The 17856-nt window shown below is 30.4% G+C and overlaps 2 protein-coding genes across 3 annotated transcripts; one reads left to right on the top strand and one right to left on the bottom strand.

The window, feature by feature from the left end:
• Positions 1-5219: 5219 nt before the first annotated feature.
• Positions 5220-8528, bottom strand: LOC105782145 (zinc finger CCCH domain-containing protein 46). 2 transcript variants are annotated; one of them, XM_012606670.2, is made up of 9 exons: positions 8191-8528; positions 7269-8100; positions 7070-7195; positions 6807-6986; positions 6660-6736; positions 6402-6575; positions 6169-6310; positions 5691-5888; positions 5220-5616 (listed from the first exon to the last, which is right to left on the bottom strand). In XM_012606670.2, the coding sequence occupies exons 2-9, from the start codon at positions 8015-8017 to the stop codon at positions 5544-5546; spliced, it is 1719 nt and encodes a 572-aa protein (XP_012462124.1). In that variant the 5' UTR covers positions 8018-8100; positions 8191-8528; the 3' UTR covers positions 5220-5543. The 2 variants fall into 2 exon arrangements, with proteins under 2 accessions (XP_012462124.1, XP_012462123.1); XM_012606669.2 differs by having other exon boundaries at positions 8245-8528.
• Positions 8529-12364: 3836 nt separating this feature from the next.
• On the top strand, positions 12365-16263 carry LOC105782144 (phragmoplastin DRP1E). Its single transcript, XM_012606668.2, has 15 exons — positions 12365-12693; positions 12802-12865; positions 12950-13057; positions 13228-13329; positions 13419-13469; positions 13570-13631; positions 13804-13894; positions 14003-14067; positions 14199-14393; positions 14477-14596; positions 14677-14747; positions 14988-15213; positions 15299-15349; positions 15444-15815; positions 15908-16263. Exons 1-15 carry the CDS (start codon positions 12553-12555, stop codon positions 16034-16036), a joined length of 1848 nt encoding a protein of 615 aa, XP_012462122.1. The 5' UTR covers positions 12365-12552; the 3' UTR covers positions 16037-16263.
• Positions 16264-17856: the final 1593 nt, after the last annotated feature.

The following is a 17856-nucleotide window of genomic DNA, read 5'->3' as shown; positions in this document are numbered from 1 at the left end:
GAATTATAAAATTTTATCTATTACGAAACTATAGTTATTAAATTCATTAAGTTACGTTATTTTCAAAATATGATGTGATGAACATATTATCATATGAATACTATGTCAACTTGTTATTTCGACATCTCAATCGCTAAAAATCCAGTTAATGGATTAACTGCTATCATTTGTGTCAAGACTAAAATTTCATAATTCGAAAAGTATAGGGACTTAGAATAATCCAATTGGAGAATATGGATTAAGCCTACAACTGTACATATAGTACAATATTAGTAATTGAACTTAACCTAATGAATTTAACTGCTAATTTGCTACTATTCGGATAAGGACTGAATTTTCTAAATTTAAAAAGTACATGGACTAAAATTGATCAAATTATAGTATAGAAACTAAATCCACAACTTTTGCAAAGTATAGGGACTAATAGCATAATTTGACCTACTAGAAACTAGTAATTAATAAATGGGAATAACTTAATTAGAATCATCTTAAAAATTAAGCCTTTTAGGCATCAATAAAATAAAGTTATGTCATCAATTTTATAAATATAAAATATTATTATACACCCATTTATATATAGTCTCTCTCTAATTCAATTTAATTTTAATTAATTTTTACAAAATTAATTAGAAATTTAATTTTTAAACTCAATTTAACTTTAATTAAAATTAAATTGAGTTAGGGAAGAAATTGTATATAGATATGAGTGTATAATAATATTTTTATGTCCTTAAAATTGATGATATGATTTTGTTTTATTGGTGTCTAAAACTAAAGTTAATATAAGTTCCCCTTAATAAATATGTCGAACCTTAAATACATATATTATATGTATGATTAAATGTATTTTGTCTTTGGTATAATCATAGGTGTTCACATCCGTTTTACGATCCAAGTCTAATCCTGTTTTGGATGGGGTGGTATTTAAATAAAGCTTTCCCAACTTGCGAGCCATCTTAAGAGTTTCAACAATGCCTAAGGCCTCGACAGAAGAAGCATTGAGGGGGTAAATAACAAACCCACTATCTGCTTCCGTCCATGGGCGCTTTTAATTATGTAATTTCTGTTGATTTCTCTTACGATAAAAGTTAAATAATATCGGTATCAATATTGAGTTTTATCATGCGTAATTATCATACATGATAAATGAGACAAATTTACTCTTTAATCTAATTTACCGGAACTAATTTACTCATTTTTAATAGAGGAGACAAAATGTAATATAATTTTTAGTATAAAGCCTCCATTGTTTATAATGTGAGTTTTATTTGGATATATATATCAAAATTTTAATTTAATTATAATTTATATTGATTTTATTTTAAGCATAGCTATTCATGTAAATGAATTATTAAAATGTATTGATTAAGTTTTACACAAATATAAATAAATATTTTCTCGTATATATTTATGATTATTATTTGATATACTATTAGTGAATTATTATTTTAACTCCACAAACAAAGTTTAAATACCGTGATATACTTTGTCTTTTATTTCTTTTTTTTTTACTATATACTAAATAAAATATGTCTCATCAATAACATTTTATTCGTAAAATTTAAAAATTTCACTATCAATAGACCGAATAATTTTTCCATATATATTACTTCAACAATTTGATAGACTATCTTGTATAAACATATTGAAAGAGATTGTATCCATAATATGGGAATTCTTTTCCTTACTTATATAAGTGTTGATTGGGTCTTAGCTTAACTAGTATCGGTATTGTTGCCAGTACAAGAGAACATGGGTTCGAACGCGTTGAAGCACGTTTATCCTTCTATTTAAGGATTGAAAGGGGTTATAATTATTATAACAACACAATACCTCATTATTAAGTAAAACAAAAAATATTATTAGTGCACGAACTTCATGCACCATCGATAAATAATAACATAATACCTCGTTATTAAGTAAAACAAAAAATAGAAAAGACTTATAAATAAATATTTATAAATTTATTTAAACATGCATTCAAAACTTTTTATTTAAATATAGTTAAATATTATTAGTTATAATTATTATTCTTTTCATTGAGTGGGTTTATATCAAGTTTTGAGTTTAAATTTTAGGGTTTATATTGAGTTTTGGGTTTCAATTTTGATTTTATGTTTTAAATAAAGTTATTAGTATTTATTTATAGGTCCTCCATTATTTTTTTATTTCACTAGTGATGAAATATTATGTTATTATATTATTTATTGACGGTACATGAACCTTATGTGCTAACAGTACATTAAATATTTAAAAAAATAAGAGTTTAATTCATAAATCAAGATATGAGGTTGACACTTTTTCCAATATGGTACATGTGTTATTTTTGGTCCGATGTGATACATGTATTTGACAAAAGTTACACATTTTGGCACTTAAAAGTAAAAATGTTAATTTTTAGTATTTAATGCAGATTTTAGAATTAAATTGATTAAAATTCTTAATTAGCTAATAATATTAGCAATTAACTTTCATCAAATCAACCCTAAAACCCATCCATCGATTGTATTTAGCAAATTAAACACAAAATTAGACAAGTTCACATTTGAAATTAAATTTATTATATTAATAAAATCATGAAAATTCAAATATAATTATATTAGCAATTAACTTTTATTCAATTCAATTCTAAAACTTAGATTAAATACTAAAAAAATGTGTTAAATATTTAAATATGTAAAGGGCTTAAGCTTTTTTAAGAGAAGCCCACCAATTAAGTATAAAAAATCTTCCGCATGACTAAATTTGATGGGCCGATTATTGTTCAAAAAAACCCACTAACTAAGCTAAAAAAAGTATTTCCTTTGAGTCGGGTTTGGGCTGGGTCTAAGTATGATATTAATATATTTTATGTTTATTCAAGTCCGGCCCAACTTAAAATTTAGATCTAAAATTTTGCCAAACCAACCCATATTTGTAAAAGACTAACCCAAGCCTATTTTAGGCCCGCCCATATTATTTTTACTTTTTTTTTAAAATATTTATTTTATTTTATTTTAATATTCAATAATTTCATATATTTTTTTATTTATTGAAATTTTTTTATATAGTTATCTTAATATATTTACAGTAAAGTATTATTATATATTTAGTATTGGTTTATTTTTTTAATGTGTTATAAATTACATAATATATAAAAATAACATAAAATAAAGTATTATAAACTCAAAACGGGCCGGGCCTGAGTTTTGAATGTTCAAGTTCGAGATCGATTCATATTTTAAACTGGCCTAATTTTTTGCTCAAGTCCATTTTTCGAGCCTAGTATTTTTACCTAAACCCTTTCAAATTTTTAACAGACCTTTTGGACGTAAGCTCCATTCCTTTTATGCCCTCCCTAACTTTCCATTTTTTTTTTCTTTTTCAATTTTGTTTGAGAGTGGACAATACATAACTCAAGCCGTACAAAACAAATTATTGCAATTGCCTTTCTTTGGACGTTGTTGAGAATGGAAAGACAAATTTACCTATTTTGTCTCTCATTAGAACTTACCTTTCAAATGTGGCTTTCAATGGGCACAAGGTAAATGTGTTAAGTTGGGAGCAAATTACATTTTATTTTATTTATTTAAAAAAAGTAAATTAATTTATATACATTAGATCAAAGAGTAAATTGGTCTTTTCTGTTTTTAAAAATTGTAGCTAATAGAATAACCAAAAAGTTACACGTGACACTGTACCTCATTATGACTTAAAAGGACAAGTTTTTAACATAAAAATGGATAACATTTTTAATAAAAATGACTAGCTTGCTCTTTAATTTAATGTATATGAACTATTGTGGCCATTTTTTGAGTAAAGGGGATAAAATGCAATTCGACTCCTAGCATAATGGCCTTCATGGTACGTCGAACTCGGATTTTCTCAAGCTTGAATCTGTTACGAGCTCGAATTTTCTCAGGCTCAGACCCTTTTGGACTTGAATTTTTTGGCTTCGGGCTTGAATCGAGTCAGACAGGCATTGATGGATTCAGATAATTTTAAATTTTTTAAGTTATAAATATTTTAATTTTGAATGTAATAATACATTTAACTTTTACACAATGACAACACAATTCAATTTTGCCTTATAAAAAAGCATAAATTATATATATTTAATAAAATTATTTTACATAAAATAATTAAAATATGTTAAATTTATTATTCTACGATATTATATAAATTAACGAAAATATCTTTTATTTTTTATTACATTTTATTGACAATTGAATAACTTTGTATCTTTTTTTATTATCTTTATAAAACTATTATTCACATCCTAAAATATTTATTCGAAAACTCAAATATATTATACTAAACCCAAATCCAAATATATGCTCTGTATTATCCAAACTCAAAATAATTATAGCTCAAATCTCAAATCCAAAAATAAACTCAATGCCCAAATATAATTTGTAAAAATTAAAACCCAATTCAAAAACTAATTTAAAAATAATATTTTATAATTATAATTATAAACATGTATTTTAATATACTAAATTACACATAACTATTGATGCTATATCATTTATTATAATCTACAATATAATAATTATTATAAAATATATTATTTCATACTTGTAGTACCTAATATATTAATTATTATCATATAATTGAAATATATTTTAAGTCCTTATATTTTTCTATATTTGAAAGTTAGTCCTTCTATTATATTAATATTATAATTAAAATTAAAATGTGCTGAATTAAAAGAAAATTTTTAAGTAAAAAGTAAATAAACAATAATTTTATTACAGAATTCAAGGTAGCAGACCGCAGTGAACGCTGACAAAAGTCCCCCATAGCAGAAAATTTTATACACATCTTTTACTGCAACAATGGCAGCAGAAAGCAAAGCCAAAAGCCACACACTGTCCAAAAGATTCCCCCCACCCACACTGTTCAATGCAACCTGCACTTTTTTCATTCGTTTAGCATCACATTCACTTCTTTCTGTTCTTTATTACAAAGATCTATGAATGATGATGGTTCAGTCTCAGTCACATGGTAGGGGACTGCATGCTACTGTTTGTAAGGTCCCCCCCATTCTTACAACCTGGCTAAAACAAATGACTTTGGTCCTACTTCTCTTGTACTGTCGGCCACCCATTTGACATGTCTTTCAGACCCTCCCCCCCTTCCCCTCAATCAATGGCAATTACCTAAATTCTTTTGCCTTTAGCTTTTTCGATGAACAGATTCTCACATAGCTATATAACAATGACGTAAAGCTTTAAAAATTTTCACTAATGGCTGACTTGCATTTAACATTTCTGCCTCTGGGTGTTTTTCCCTGCTTATACATTGAAGCTGTACAAAAATGGGATTATGCATGCGGGCAGAAAATTACAGTTTTTACAACATATTTTGACAGTATGATCCTTCTGTTTTTTTTACTTCTATGTTGGCTTTTTTACTGTGGTCCAAACTTGACTACTGAAAACAAAGATTATAACAATATTACAAGAAGAGAAACATAGCCTTTTTATGTATGCATTTTGTATGGTAGTAAACTAGTGAGTAAAAATATAAATATTTGATGATGATGATGATGATGTCCGAAGCTATATTCCAACGGGGCAAGTCGGACCGCCAGTCCCTGTGTACATACCGATTGTCCCTTGTCCGGATGAGAACCTGAATGGAGAGACACAAGTCAAGAACCTTATAATTCTGTTTATAACTGGGTAATGATAGTTTATCGAACCTACCTGGGGATTTGGCAGTTGAAGGAGTTGAAGGATGACATGTCTAATGCATTATTTGCAGGAAGTAAGGTTGAAGGAATCCAATTATTGTTAGCCGAGATGGTTCCATCCTTCTCCATGACCGCATTGTTGAAAGACAGGTACTCTTTAGAGGCTTTCCCAGGAGACGCAAACGGACTATCAGGAAGGTTATGCTCCAAACTGCAATTAGTTGCAAAATATGAGCATATATACTTTAAAATCCCGGACCGGGTACCAAACCGTAAAGATCATACAAATGAACTAAAAAGCAGGTGGCCTAAAGGAGGGTCCGCTATTCAGCAGGTGGCCTGATGAAGGGTGAAGCATGCGGGCAGCAAGTAACTCAGTGACCAGCCAAGTGGAGTAATTTGGAGGGCCGTCCGCCGCTAGTGATGCCATGTGTCCAGGTCAAGGTAGGGGTATAACACATAGAATGTATAAAGTTCCACTACTTGTTTACCTTTCTGGCAGATTACCATCTTCACAATGAGGGCTCTCCTTCTCACTACCATTCTCTTCAGAACTGACTGTTTCTTTACCAGTACTCGTTTGTTTCTCGGCAGCAGTGACCAATGTAGCCGGCACAGGGCTAGAACTATTCTCTGCAAAGGGAAATAATTTAGCTCGTTCCGGTATATAAAGATGATTCATATGCACTAAATGGATGATCATACTAGATTAGGAGGCGTAGACCTTGTGGAAGTACAAGAGACTGGCCGTAAAGGTTTGGTGAGTGTTTCTTAACATCAAGGAGTTGCAGACTCATCAACCTTCTATTTTGAAGCTCAAGGGCTTGTTGCAGATCAGTTTGGTCCCCCAATTTTCTCCTCCGTAATATGTCTTGGTTATTGTAAAACATCCTTGTACCTAATTGAACACGCATATTCTCAGGACATAACGTACAATACACAAAGAAACCAAATGTCGGTCATCATTGGATCATTGGCTTACCAAGTTGAACATCAAATGGATCTCTAGAATCAAGACCAGTTAGGGTTCCATTTTCAATCTGTTGTTGTGGTTGCTTCCTACAACAAGACAACATATATAAGCATTAAAACATCTAAAGACAAAAAAGGCAAAGCCATTGGAACATACTCGTCTGGGATTTTCCCTTTCTCCTTGTATGGCTTCACTAAAACCCGAGAATCGCAAACGAAATGCGGGTTTCCTTTAGCTAAAATCATCTTCACTGTCTCAGGGTATATAAAAGTAACAAACCCAAACATTCTCTTTTGTTGGTATGGTATCCTCACATCTTGAACGGGTCCATATATGCTTCATGGTTAGAAAACACAATAAATTTTAGCAATTTAGTCCATTTTACAAATATAATCAAAGTACAATATATATATATATACCTGAAATAATTTGACACATCCTCTTCTCTGAAAGTACTGTCAGCTGGGAAAGTCAAGTATATCTGCCTTGAAGCTGGACTTGAACGGTTGAACTTGTTCATATCATCACCCATCATTAAAGCAGCCCTATGAACCAAAAAAGAGACCATTTTTAACTTCAGTATGCACCAAATATAACATGGGGTTAGTCATCAAGTACCTCTGAGCATCATTTTGGGGCTGTTGAAGGACTAAATTGATGGACTTTGGTGAGTATGGAAAAGAACCAGAGCCCATTATCTGAGCAGCACCAACAGCAGCAGCAGCAGCAGCCAGCCTTTGTTGCCTAGCTGATTTAGATCTAAGCAACTCATGGCACTGGTCCATCATTTCAAACTTGTTAGGTGACCCAACAATGGTGTCACCTTCAGCAGCAGACTCCCCAACCCCACTATGGACAAACCTACAATTGTTCCCATTTTTACAAAACCCTCTAGCAAAATACAAACAGGGTCTCCACAAAAAAGCTGAAGAAGGGTCATCAGCTCCTAAAATATCATTCATAGTGTTATTGCTCCTTTGAAAAGAGGTGTTTCCCCAATATGAAGGAAAACGAATTGAGTCAGTGTTACCACCACAAGCATCAGCTAGTTGGTCTTGAAGTTGAAACTCATCAACCATACCAGTAAAAGTAAAAGAAGGGTTGGTAGCAGGGATTGATAGAAATGGAAGATTAACTCCATTACTCCCTAAGAGCCTTGAAGAAGATGAGTTGATGGGAAGACCAAGCTCCTTCTTGGCCTTCAGAATCACTGAGTGAAGTAAAGCTTCAGGACCAAAAGCTAAACGAATCATCTCTTTATCACCATGATCTTGAATGAGAAGTAACCCCATGATTCTAGAAGCATTTCCTGGTTCTAAGCTTTGGATTCTTGAGAAAACAATTCTAGTTGCTTCATAACCATCCATGATGAAATGAAAAAAAAAAACTTGGTTCTGAATTACAAGCACCACACCAACCAAGTTGTCACCAGTTAGTACCAGTCAGTATCCTGCAAGAAGGTAAAAAAAGCAGTGAAAAGAAAGCATACATAAAAAAAGAGTATTCCCGTGAGAGAAGAAAATATGGGTGGTTGAATTACTTGATAAAGTAAAACATCATCAACAAGTTGCAGAGAAGCTAAAGGAGAACGAACCATAATAAACCCTCTTTTTCCTTCTCTTTCAGCATTCAAAAGTTACTGCTAAACCACCACCATGTTTTCATTGAAGGGTGTAAGTAAAAGAGCAGAGAGCAGTGGGAAGCATCATAGATTTCTTCACTGCTGCTGCTGGTGCAGGTGCAGGTGCAGAGGTGATGCTTTGTATTTTGGGGGGGTTATGGGGGAGCTGTAATAATAATAATAATGATAATGGACAGTCAAAGCTAATGGGGTTTTGGTGCTCCGTTTCTCTCACTTTCCTGTCTAATCAAGTAGCAACTCTCTCAGTATATGTAGATTATATAAATAAAAAAAGAATGGCAAGTGGCTGAGAGAGGATGAGTTATTTAAGTCACTAACAAGGGTTTGCTCAATCATAATTAAGGTGAGTTTGGATATAAGGTGTATTTATCTGTAGTTAGTATAAAAATAGTAATAGCATTGAGATTAGATGTTATAGCGATACTATAGCGTGAGACAAAAAGTAAATTAAATGCATTGTACCGCACTCAATTGCCAATCCAAACCCACCCTTAGTATTATTTATATTGCATCAATCATTCGGAATTATTATATCAAAAATTGGTTTAAATATAAAAGTTAATTTGTGTTTAAATGATTTGCTCCTTATTTCAATTAGATTAGATTAGCCGGTCGAACTAATTGAAGTAATAGTCCAGATAAAAGTATTGAACGGATTGATTTGGGAATTGATATGAACTAACTAAATCAGATTTTAATATTTTTTATAATTTTTTAATGATTTATTTAGTTGAACCAGATCAATCGGTTGAATTAATTGGACTAATCAACTAGTGACAAGATCAGTTCGAATACTGGTCTAAAATTGAATCAGTTAAATCAATTTTATATTTTTATATTTATATATTTTAATTAATTAATTATTATTACATTAATTATCAAATCAATTAAAATAAATAAATAGTAGAAATTAAGTTAAAACATTTTATCATGACTTTTAAGAAAAGTAATGTAAATATCTCTTGGTGTTTCACATGTGAGGGTTAACTTTTCTATATTAATTTATGATGTCAAAATAAATAAAAACAAAAACTTTAGTTTATAAAATAAAATAAAATAAAATATATGAATCATAATATCTATATTATTAATAAAGTATTTGGTTGAGTTGATATCACGAGTTAACCTCGATTTGAAAAATATAAAAATATTTTTCGTTATTAAAAATATTTTAATCTTTTCATTTAAAGAAAATTTAATAAAAATATGCATATAATGAGATTTAAACCGCACAATTTAAATTAATAAAATCTTAAATTTATTATTCAATAAAAATTTTATTTTAATATATTTTATAAAATTTTATTTTAATATGTATAATTTATTATTTCTATCGGTTGTTGTTAATTGAGTTAGTGTCACAAGTCAACTTAACATTAATTCATAGTCGAAGACAAAACTATGATGAATAATTATAGTGCATTTAGTAATATTTATCGATATATTTATGTGCTTAAATTTCGTTTCTCATAATTTAATCTAATTTGTATTTTAACATCGTACAAATTTCATGTGTTATTATGATTAATTAATTTTAAATCACACGTTTAATTTTTTATTAAATTTTTTAAATCTGTGATTTCCATATAAATACGCGTGAAATTTTTTAATAATTACTTATTTATTTTATATATTTAATATTTTAATCAATTTTGTTGGACCCCAAATATAACTAAGCCAAGACCACCACAATATCAGGTCAAGCCCAATGATGAACCCAAAGGCACAAATAACGACTACCCAGTCGTGTGTTCCTTTGCCAAGCACATTAGAAAATAAGTGGATACAGTCAGGGTCAAAGCCATAACTTTTTGTTATAGGGCCAAAATAAAATTTTTTAGAGGGTTAAAAGTATGAATTTTAAATAAAAACTTTAAAATTGAATTATAAAATTTTAAAAGGACTAATAAAACAATTAATCCACTTGAATCAAGGGGCCTAGGCTATTGTTTACCTTCTCGCTTTCTAGGTAAGATAATTTTGGTACAATGAAAAGTGATCACTTTTTGAAAATTTAATTTGTTAGAAAGTAATTCAACGTTTAGAATATTACACATTATTTACTTTTTCTAAGAATTGTCTTTAAAGTTATTTTCCCATGCAATGTATTTTTTACGATAAAACATGAGAAAATTATTTTCTCGTGTAAATGGGAAGTTTAAAAAATATATATTAAAGTCGATTGAATTTTAACTCGATTTGTATTATTGTTGTTGTAACATGTAGGAAAATATGGGGTTGAGAGTGTTGAAATACATATTATCCTTCTATCTAAAGGTTTAGGAATATGGCTATGGGATGTGCAAACTTCAGTTAAAATCAAATTAACCGACCGAACCAAATTAATTCAGTTAATCGATTTACCATCAAATTTAATTCGGCCGAAGTTCAGTTAAATGTTTTATAAAAATTAGTTTAGAGGTGAAGTTTTAAAATTGTAAACAATTTTTTTTAGTTTAATGAATTCCCTTTAAATTGTAAATATTAAATATTTATTTTTATAATATTTATATTGAATATATCTTCTTTTTTTTTGTTGAATTTCATTTATAATATATAACATTATGTAGTTAGATTTATGTTTGCATAATATTTAAAATATAAAAGGTGTTTATATTTGACATATTTTAATGTTAACAAATTTGTAATAACTTATTTTTATTTTTCAACATCTCTTCACAATAATTTTTAATTGCAAAGCTAAATATTCAAAATTAGAAATTTCTTTTTCAAAAACACTTTCTTTAAACAAAATATTTTAGGTAAAATTCATGTATTATGCATAAGTACTAATTTCGTAAAAAAATCAGTATTACATGATTATAAGTAATTGTTAAAAATAGTAATTTACATTTAAAAATTCAATAATACTAACAAATGATTAAAAGAAATGTGAGTGAATATATTCTCCCGATGTTTAGATTATTTTAATAGTACTTTTCCTTAATATCACTTTAATCCGAATAAGGTTAAGCTCAAACAAACAGACGAAGACATGTGATTGTATAATTTTTTTTTTTATAATTTACTAAATATAATATTATAATAAATTCAATAAATGGAAGCTTCCGATCAAAGAGTCTCGTCGATAAAAAAAAAAAAACAGTCACTCTAGTCTGGATGTTGAATTTGAAATACCGTTTGAATATTAACAGATGAACAAACACCAAAATCGTAATTTCGTCCAACGGTTCTTCTAGGCCCTTCGGTTGGGCCAGTCCTTTTTGAAATTTCAAATTTCAAAAATCCCAACGCGTAAAAAGGGTAGCACTGTAGCATTTCCTTTTATTTAAGATAAGAGAAAGGTTAAAATATGTGATAGGTCCTTGTGTTCCTCACAAATTTAAATTCTAATCATTATATTTTTATTTCTAAGAGTTTAATTTTTTTAATTTTGTAGATTTTAAAACTCTGGTTTAATTGTTAAAACGGTTAAACTTTTATGTGAAATTAATTAGTGTGATGTTTTAAAATAAAAATATTTACTTAATAGCCATGTAATTATAAAAACAATTTTAATTGGAGTTAGTTGCATCAAACATCCTTGGATTATGACCCTTAAATTTTAAAACGTTTCAATTATATCCTCAAGCTATCGATGTTATATCAATCAGTCCTTCGGTATTGAAACTAATAAATCACAAGTAAAATCTTATGTAAATATTTTTAACATAAAAAAATAGTGTACGACATCCATTTTACAATATTCACCTTTTTAAAATTTTTATTTTAAATTATGTCGAATCTGATTTAACATCTCATTGACAATTAAATTAATGATTTTAGTAACAGGAGGACCTTATTGATATAACCTTGATAATTTAATGATATAATTAGAATATTTTAAAACTTGAGGATTAATTTAAAATAAAATTTATAATTTAGGGGTATTTAGTGCAATAATATTTTTTAAAATATATTTAAAAAATGAAGATTAAATTTTAAATTTACATAGAATAAAAACACTTATCACACTTTCAAAAAAATTCAATAGTAAATTAAAAAAAAAAAAACACGCAAAAACGGTGCGAAGCGTGACACTATATCTTTAGTTTAGCCGACCCTTGACTACGGTCCGAACTCCGAACATAAACAACTTTGAATTTTATTTTTTATTTAATTTTCATTTCTTCCTGTTTTTCTCAACCTCCACTAGTCCATTCACAGCCTATACGAACCCCAAGAGCTCCTCATCTCTTTGTTTTTACCTTCCATTTGAACTCAAGTTCGTCGTCGTTTTCTACTCTTTAGCCATCAAAGATGACCACCATGGAAAGCTTAATCGGTTTAGTTAACAGGATCCAACGAGCATGTACGGTGCTCGGTGATTACGGTGGCGGCGACAACTCTTTCTCTTCCCTTTGGGAAGCTCTTCCTTCCGTTGCCGTCGTCGGTGGTCAGGTATTTCTCTCTGTTTTTTTTTTCTTTTGCATCTTTTTAATTCCTTGAATAAACGTATTATCCGATCTTCTAATATGAGTTAGGTTTCGCTTTTTGGATTGAGAACAGAGTTCAGGGAAGTCTTCGGTGCTTGAAAGCATAGTCGGACGTGATTTTCTTCCTAGAGGATCAGGTTAGTTAGTTAGATTCCCCTTTCGTTTATAAATTTTTAGTCTCTTAAAATTGGAGTACTAGCGATATGTACAATTCTGTGCAGGAATTGTGACGAGACGGCCTTTGGTGTTGCAACTTCATAAGACAGACGAAGGTTCACAAGAGTATGCTGAGTTTCTTCACCTTCCTAAGAGAAGATTCACTGATTTTGGTAATCTTTTTTCTTATTATGATACTTTTGGATACCTCGAAAATTCGAAATTGCTGGACTTGGCATGGATTTTTAGCTTTATTTGTGCTTGCTAGTTGCTGATTCTGGTTGTATGGATTGTTCCTCATCGGTTAATTTTGAATTTGGAACTTATTTCTTTTGTGGTGCAGGGGCGGTCCGGAATGAAATTCAAGAGGAAACCGATAGAATTACTGGGAAGACCAAACAAATTTCTCCTGTTCCTATTCATCTCAGTATCTACTCTCCAAATGGTTTGTCATCAACATCAAGATTCTTTGTTTCTTTTTAAGTTATGGTTCAGAGTGATTTAGCTAACATCATATATTCTCTGTTCTCACAGTTGTCAACTTAACCCTGATCGATTTGCCGGGCTTGACAAAAGTTGCTATCGGTAAGTCTTGTTTTAATTATTATATGTGAATATAACATATTCATTTGTTTTTTTTATCTTGTGTTGCAATTGATGAATGAGAACCATTGTTCTTTTTCAGAGGGACAGCCGGAAACTATAGTTGATGACATCGAAACAATGGTTAGGTCTTATGTTGAGAAGGTAAGTGCCTCATAGACCTTGGCATTTTTTTGAACAAGAGCTTGGGTCAATATTTATTTTGGGGAATTTGAGCTAAGTTGTTGTTATCTTATACGGTTAAAAAATCCTTGTTAATTGAAACTTCTTGTTTGTGTTCCATATCCATTCTGAATCACCATTATGCTTTTTGTAGCCTAATTGTATCATACTAGCTATATCTCCAGCTAATCAAGATATAGCAACTTCTGATGCTATGAAATTGGCCAGGGAGGTAGACCCCTCTGGTATGTATTAATTATCATTTCACTAAAGCATTAGCATAGATTCTTATCCATGCAAAGTGTATTTTACTTGGTTTTTTTCATTTACAAAATTGTGTCTTTTTATACCAGGTGACCGGACATTTGGGGTGTTAACTAAGCTTGACCTTATGGACAAAGGGACTAATGCTTTGGATGTGAGTTCTTTCTTTCTCTTTCATATAATTTTTTTTTGTATTTACTGTCTTTGAGTATCCCTATTCCTCGTTTTTCCTATAGTTGCTGACTTGATCTTCGAACATGTTTCATTTGCTTTTCCGCTCTAAAGGTTCTTGAAGGAAGATCTTACCGGCTACAGCAACCTTGGGTTGGAATTGTGAACCGTTCTCAGGCTGATATAAACAAAAATGTGGACATGATTGTGGCAAGACGCAAGGAGCGTGAGTATTTTGCCACTAGTCCAGACTATGGCCACTTGGCAAGTAAAATGGGTTCAGAGTATCTTGCAAAACTTCTATCACAGGTTCGCTCTTGAGTACAATTTACTTGGGATTGGCTTCCCAGTCTTGACGGGCAAATTTCTGAAAATGTTGCCCTTTTCTACAGCATTTGGAATCTGTTATTAGGTCTCGGATACCAAGTATCACTTCTTCGATAAACAAAACCATTGATGAGCTTGAATCAGAAATGGATCATCTTGGCAGGCCTATTGCTCTTGATGCTGGTGTGAGTAGTTTACTTTTCCTACTTCTGTACAAGTACAAGTTGCTTTATGCATCGTGTATAATTTTGGTGTTGTATCTCAGGCTCAACTATACACCGTATTGGAAGTTTGTCGTGCATTTGAACGGATATTCAAGGAGCATCTGGATGGAGGGTAAATGCTTCAACTACTACCATTCTTTTTCTCTCTATTGCTATTTTTTGGGAGGTTCTGCCATTTTTCCTTCTCTAGCATGGTTATTGGTCTAAGTCAATTCTCTTCTCATGGTTCAATTATGGTTAACCTTAATCTAATTGATCTAATTTGGATTATCTACACTTTCCATTTTTGCTGCAAGCTATAACAAGCTATAATTGCATGGTCTAATAACTCCTTTGGACATTGATAAATTAGGCGACCTGGAGGTGATCGTATTTATGGAGTCTTTGACAACCAGCTACCTGCTGCTTTGAAGAAGCTTCCCTTTGACCGCCATCTTTCTCTGCAAAATGTGAGGAGAGTAGTATCAGAGGCAGATGGTTATCAACCACACTTGATAGCTCCCGAGCAAGGTTACCGCAGGCTTATTGAAGGGGCACTAAATTATTTCAGGGGCCCAGCTGAAGCTTCTGTGGATGCTGTAAGTTGTCTCTTCAATTATCTCGAGTTGTCAAAGTTTTTTTCTTGTGCTGTGACTTTTAGCTGATGCATTTTTCTTTATGTAGGTTCACTTCGTCTTGAAAGAACTTGTGAGGAAATCTATAGGAGAAACTCAGGTAAAAAGTTTGAGAAAATTAGTCTTATATATTTTTAAGTTTGTCTAATGTCCTTCCAGAGATGAATGTTTATTGATGTTATTTATTATATCAGGAATTGAAACGCTTTCCCACTCTACAAGCTGATATAGCAGCGGCTGCTAATGAGGCCTTGGAGAGGTTCCGAGATGAAAGTAAGAAGACAGTTGTTCGGTTAGTAGACATGGAATCATCATATTTAACAGTGGATTTCTTCCGGAAGCTTCCCCAAGAAGTAGAAAATAAAGGAGGAAATCCTCAAGCTCCTGTTACAGATCGGTATGGTGAAGGCCATTTTCGGAGGATAGGGTCAAATGTTTCCTCATACGTCGGTATGGTGTCAGATACACTTAAGAACACAATCCCGAAGGCTGTGGTTTTCTGTCAAGTTAAGGAGGCAAAACAATCTTTACTAACCCGCTTTTACACGCAGCTAGGAAAGAAAGAGGTAGCCTATCGCAAGCTTTATCTCACCATTAATGTTTTAAGCAATATTAAGGTTGTCGGTTAACCGGTATTCGCACGTGCATCTGTTTTCAGGGGAAACAGCTTTTGCAATTGTTAGACGAGGATCCAGCATTGATGGAAAGGAGACAACAGTGTGCTAAAAGGCTTGAATTATACAAGGCAGCGAGGGATGAGATTGATAGTGTATCATGGACACGATGATATTAATTCCGGAGATGAATCTTCCTTGACTTGTTTCAACCATATTGAACCAATACGATGCTAGTAAGTAACGCAGAATTCGATTATGTTAATTGTTTGACAGGCTTAAGATTCTTTCTTTATTTCTTCCTTAGATCCATTTTTACTACTGTTGTAGTGTTGTGCTATATGTATAATTCTCGTCACGTGGAACTGCTGTGTTATATATATAATATTGATTTGTGACACTTTGTTGTGTTTCAAGAGTCTCCTTTTGATTGATTTTCTTTGACTGACGTTATAACATTATATAATATGTGTGTATATATTCCCTAATTGCCATTTCCATCTTACCTTAATTTGATTTATGACTTTGAAATGACACAATTTGATGATCTTTAATGTTCAGTGTTGTCAAATTTCATTTCGGTATGTTCTGTTCCAATCATAAATCAGAATCACGAAGTTAATGTTTCGTATAAGTTGAAATTAACAAGTTTTGATGTGTTCATATCATTGCTAATACAGGTTTGCATTAGGCAAAGGTTTTCATAACTGTATTGTCCGACTACAGATTTCTGGTTTGATTGGTCTGTCTAGTACAATTAAATAAATTATAAAAATATTTTTAAAAAATGGTTCAGTTGATTTAATTGTCGGTTCAATTGACTTTTAGCTTAATTTATTTGGTTTATATTGGTAAGCGAGTTAGTTAATTTAATCCTTCTTAATTGGATGGATTTATTGGTTTTCGATTCGGTTCAAACAATATTGGTATTAATACATACCGACTTAAGTCGATTGGTATAAAATTTAATTTGATATTTTTAATAATACCGAATATTTTTCTGTTTGAATCATAATTAAACATAAAATATAATTATTAAATTAAGTTATAGAATATGTATATATTTATTGTGGAATTAGAAATTATATTATTAACATGGAGTCATTTTCAAGTATGTAATTGATAAATTCAAGAGGGCAACACTCGTAAAACAAGAGAAAAAAAAAATCCTTCACGGAGAGAACAGAACCGCATGCCAAACACTCTCCTTTACTCTAGCTTCGCTTTGCTTTCCATTTACTACTGAATACATCAACTTAAGCTATTATTGTCTTTTTTGTTAATGGAGTTTTGGTTCGATTGGTATGAGTATTGTTGTTTATGTAGGAAGATGTGGGTTTGAATATGTTGAAGCGTATTATTATTTTATTTATAGGTTGGATAGCGGTTATGGATATATCTAAGTATTGTTCAAAATCTATAATAAAATTGTTCAAAAATTTATTATTATTTGATAATTTCAAAAACAAAATTGGTCGATAAAGGATTTTCACGTCGTAAAACAAAATTTTATTTATTTTTGTGAAAAATTTAGAAGCTTGAATCTCAATCCTCAAATTTATTAACTATTAAATTTCTTTTCTTTAATCCTAGGAAAGGAAAACCATGCCTTTCCTTTCTTAAAAAATATAATGATAAATTAAATTTTTAAAATTTATATTATTTGTTAATTTAATTTTCTAAGTTAAATTTTACCTTCAATCTTTCAGAAGAATTAGCTAAAAAGAAAATTAATATTTTAAACTTTTATAACTTTTTGAAATTTAAATTTATTTTTTATTTTTTTATGTTTTAAAATTATTTGTTAACGGATAAATAATGTTATAAGAACGTAAAGTATAAATGTATAAATATAAATTATTACATCAACATCGTTAAAAACTAATAAAAATGTTAAAATTAAATTTATTATTATATTAAAATACTTCGATTTTCTATGGGAAAACAATATTCCTCATGTAATGAAGATTTTTCTAAGATCTAGAAATTTCAA

The sequence above is a fragment of the Gossypium raimondii genome, chromosome 13 (assembly GCF_025698545.1).
Source record: "Gossypium raimondii isolate GPD5lz chromosome 13, ASM2569854v1, whole genome shotgun sequence".
NCBI classification, from domain to species: domain Eukaryota; kingdom Viridiplantae; phylum Streptophyta; class Magnoliopsida; order Malvales; family Malvaceae; genus Gossypium; species Gossypium raimondii.
The sequence above is the reverse complement of the archived record's forward strand: the minus strand, read 5'-3'. Positions and strand labels throughout refer to the sequence as shown.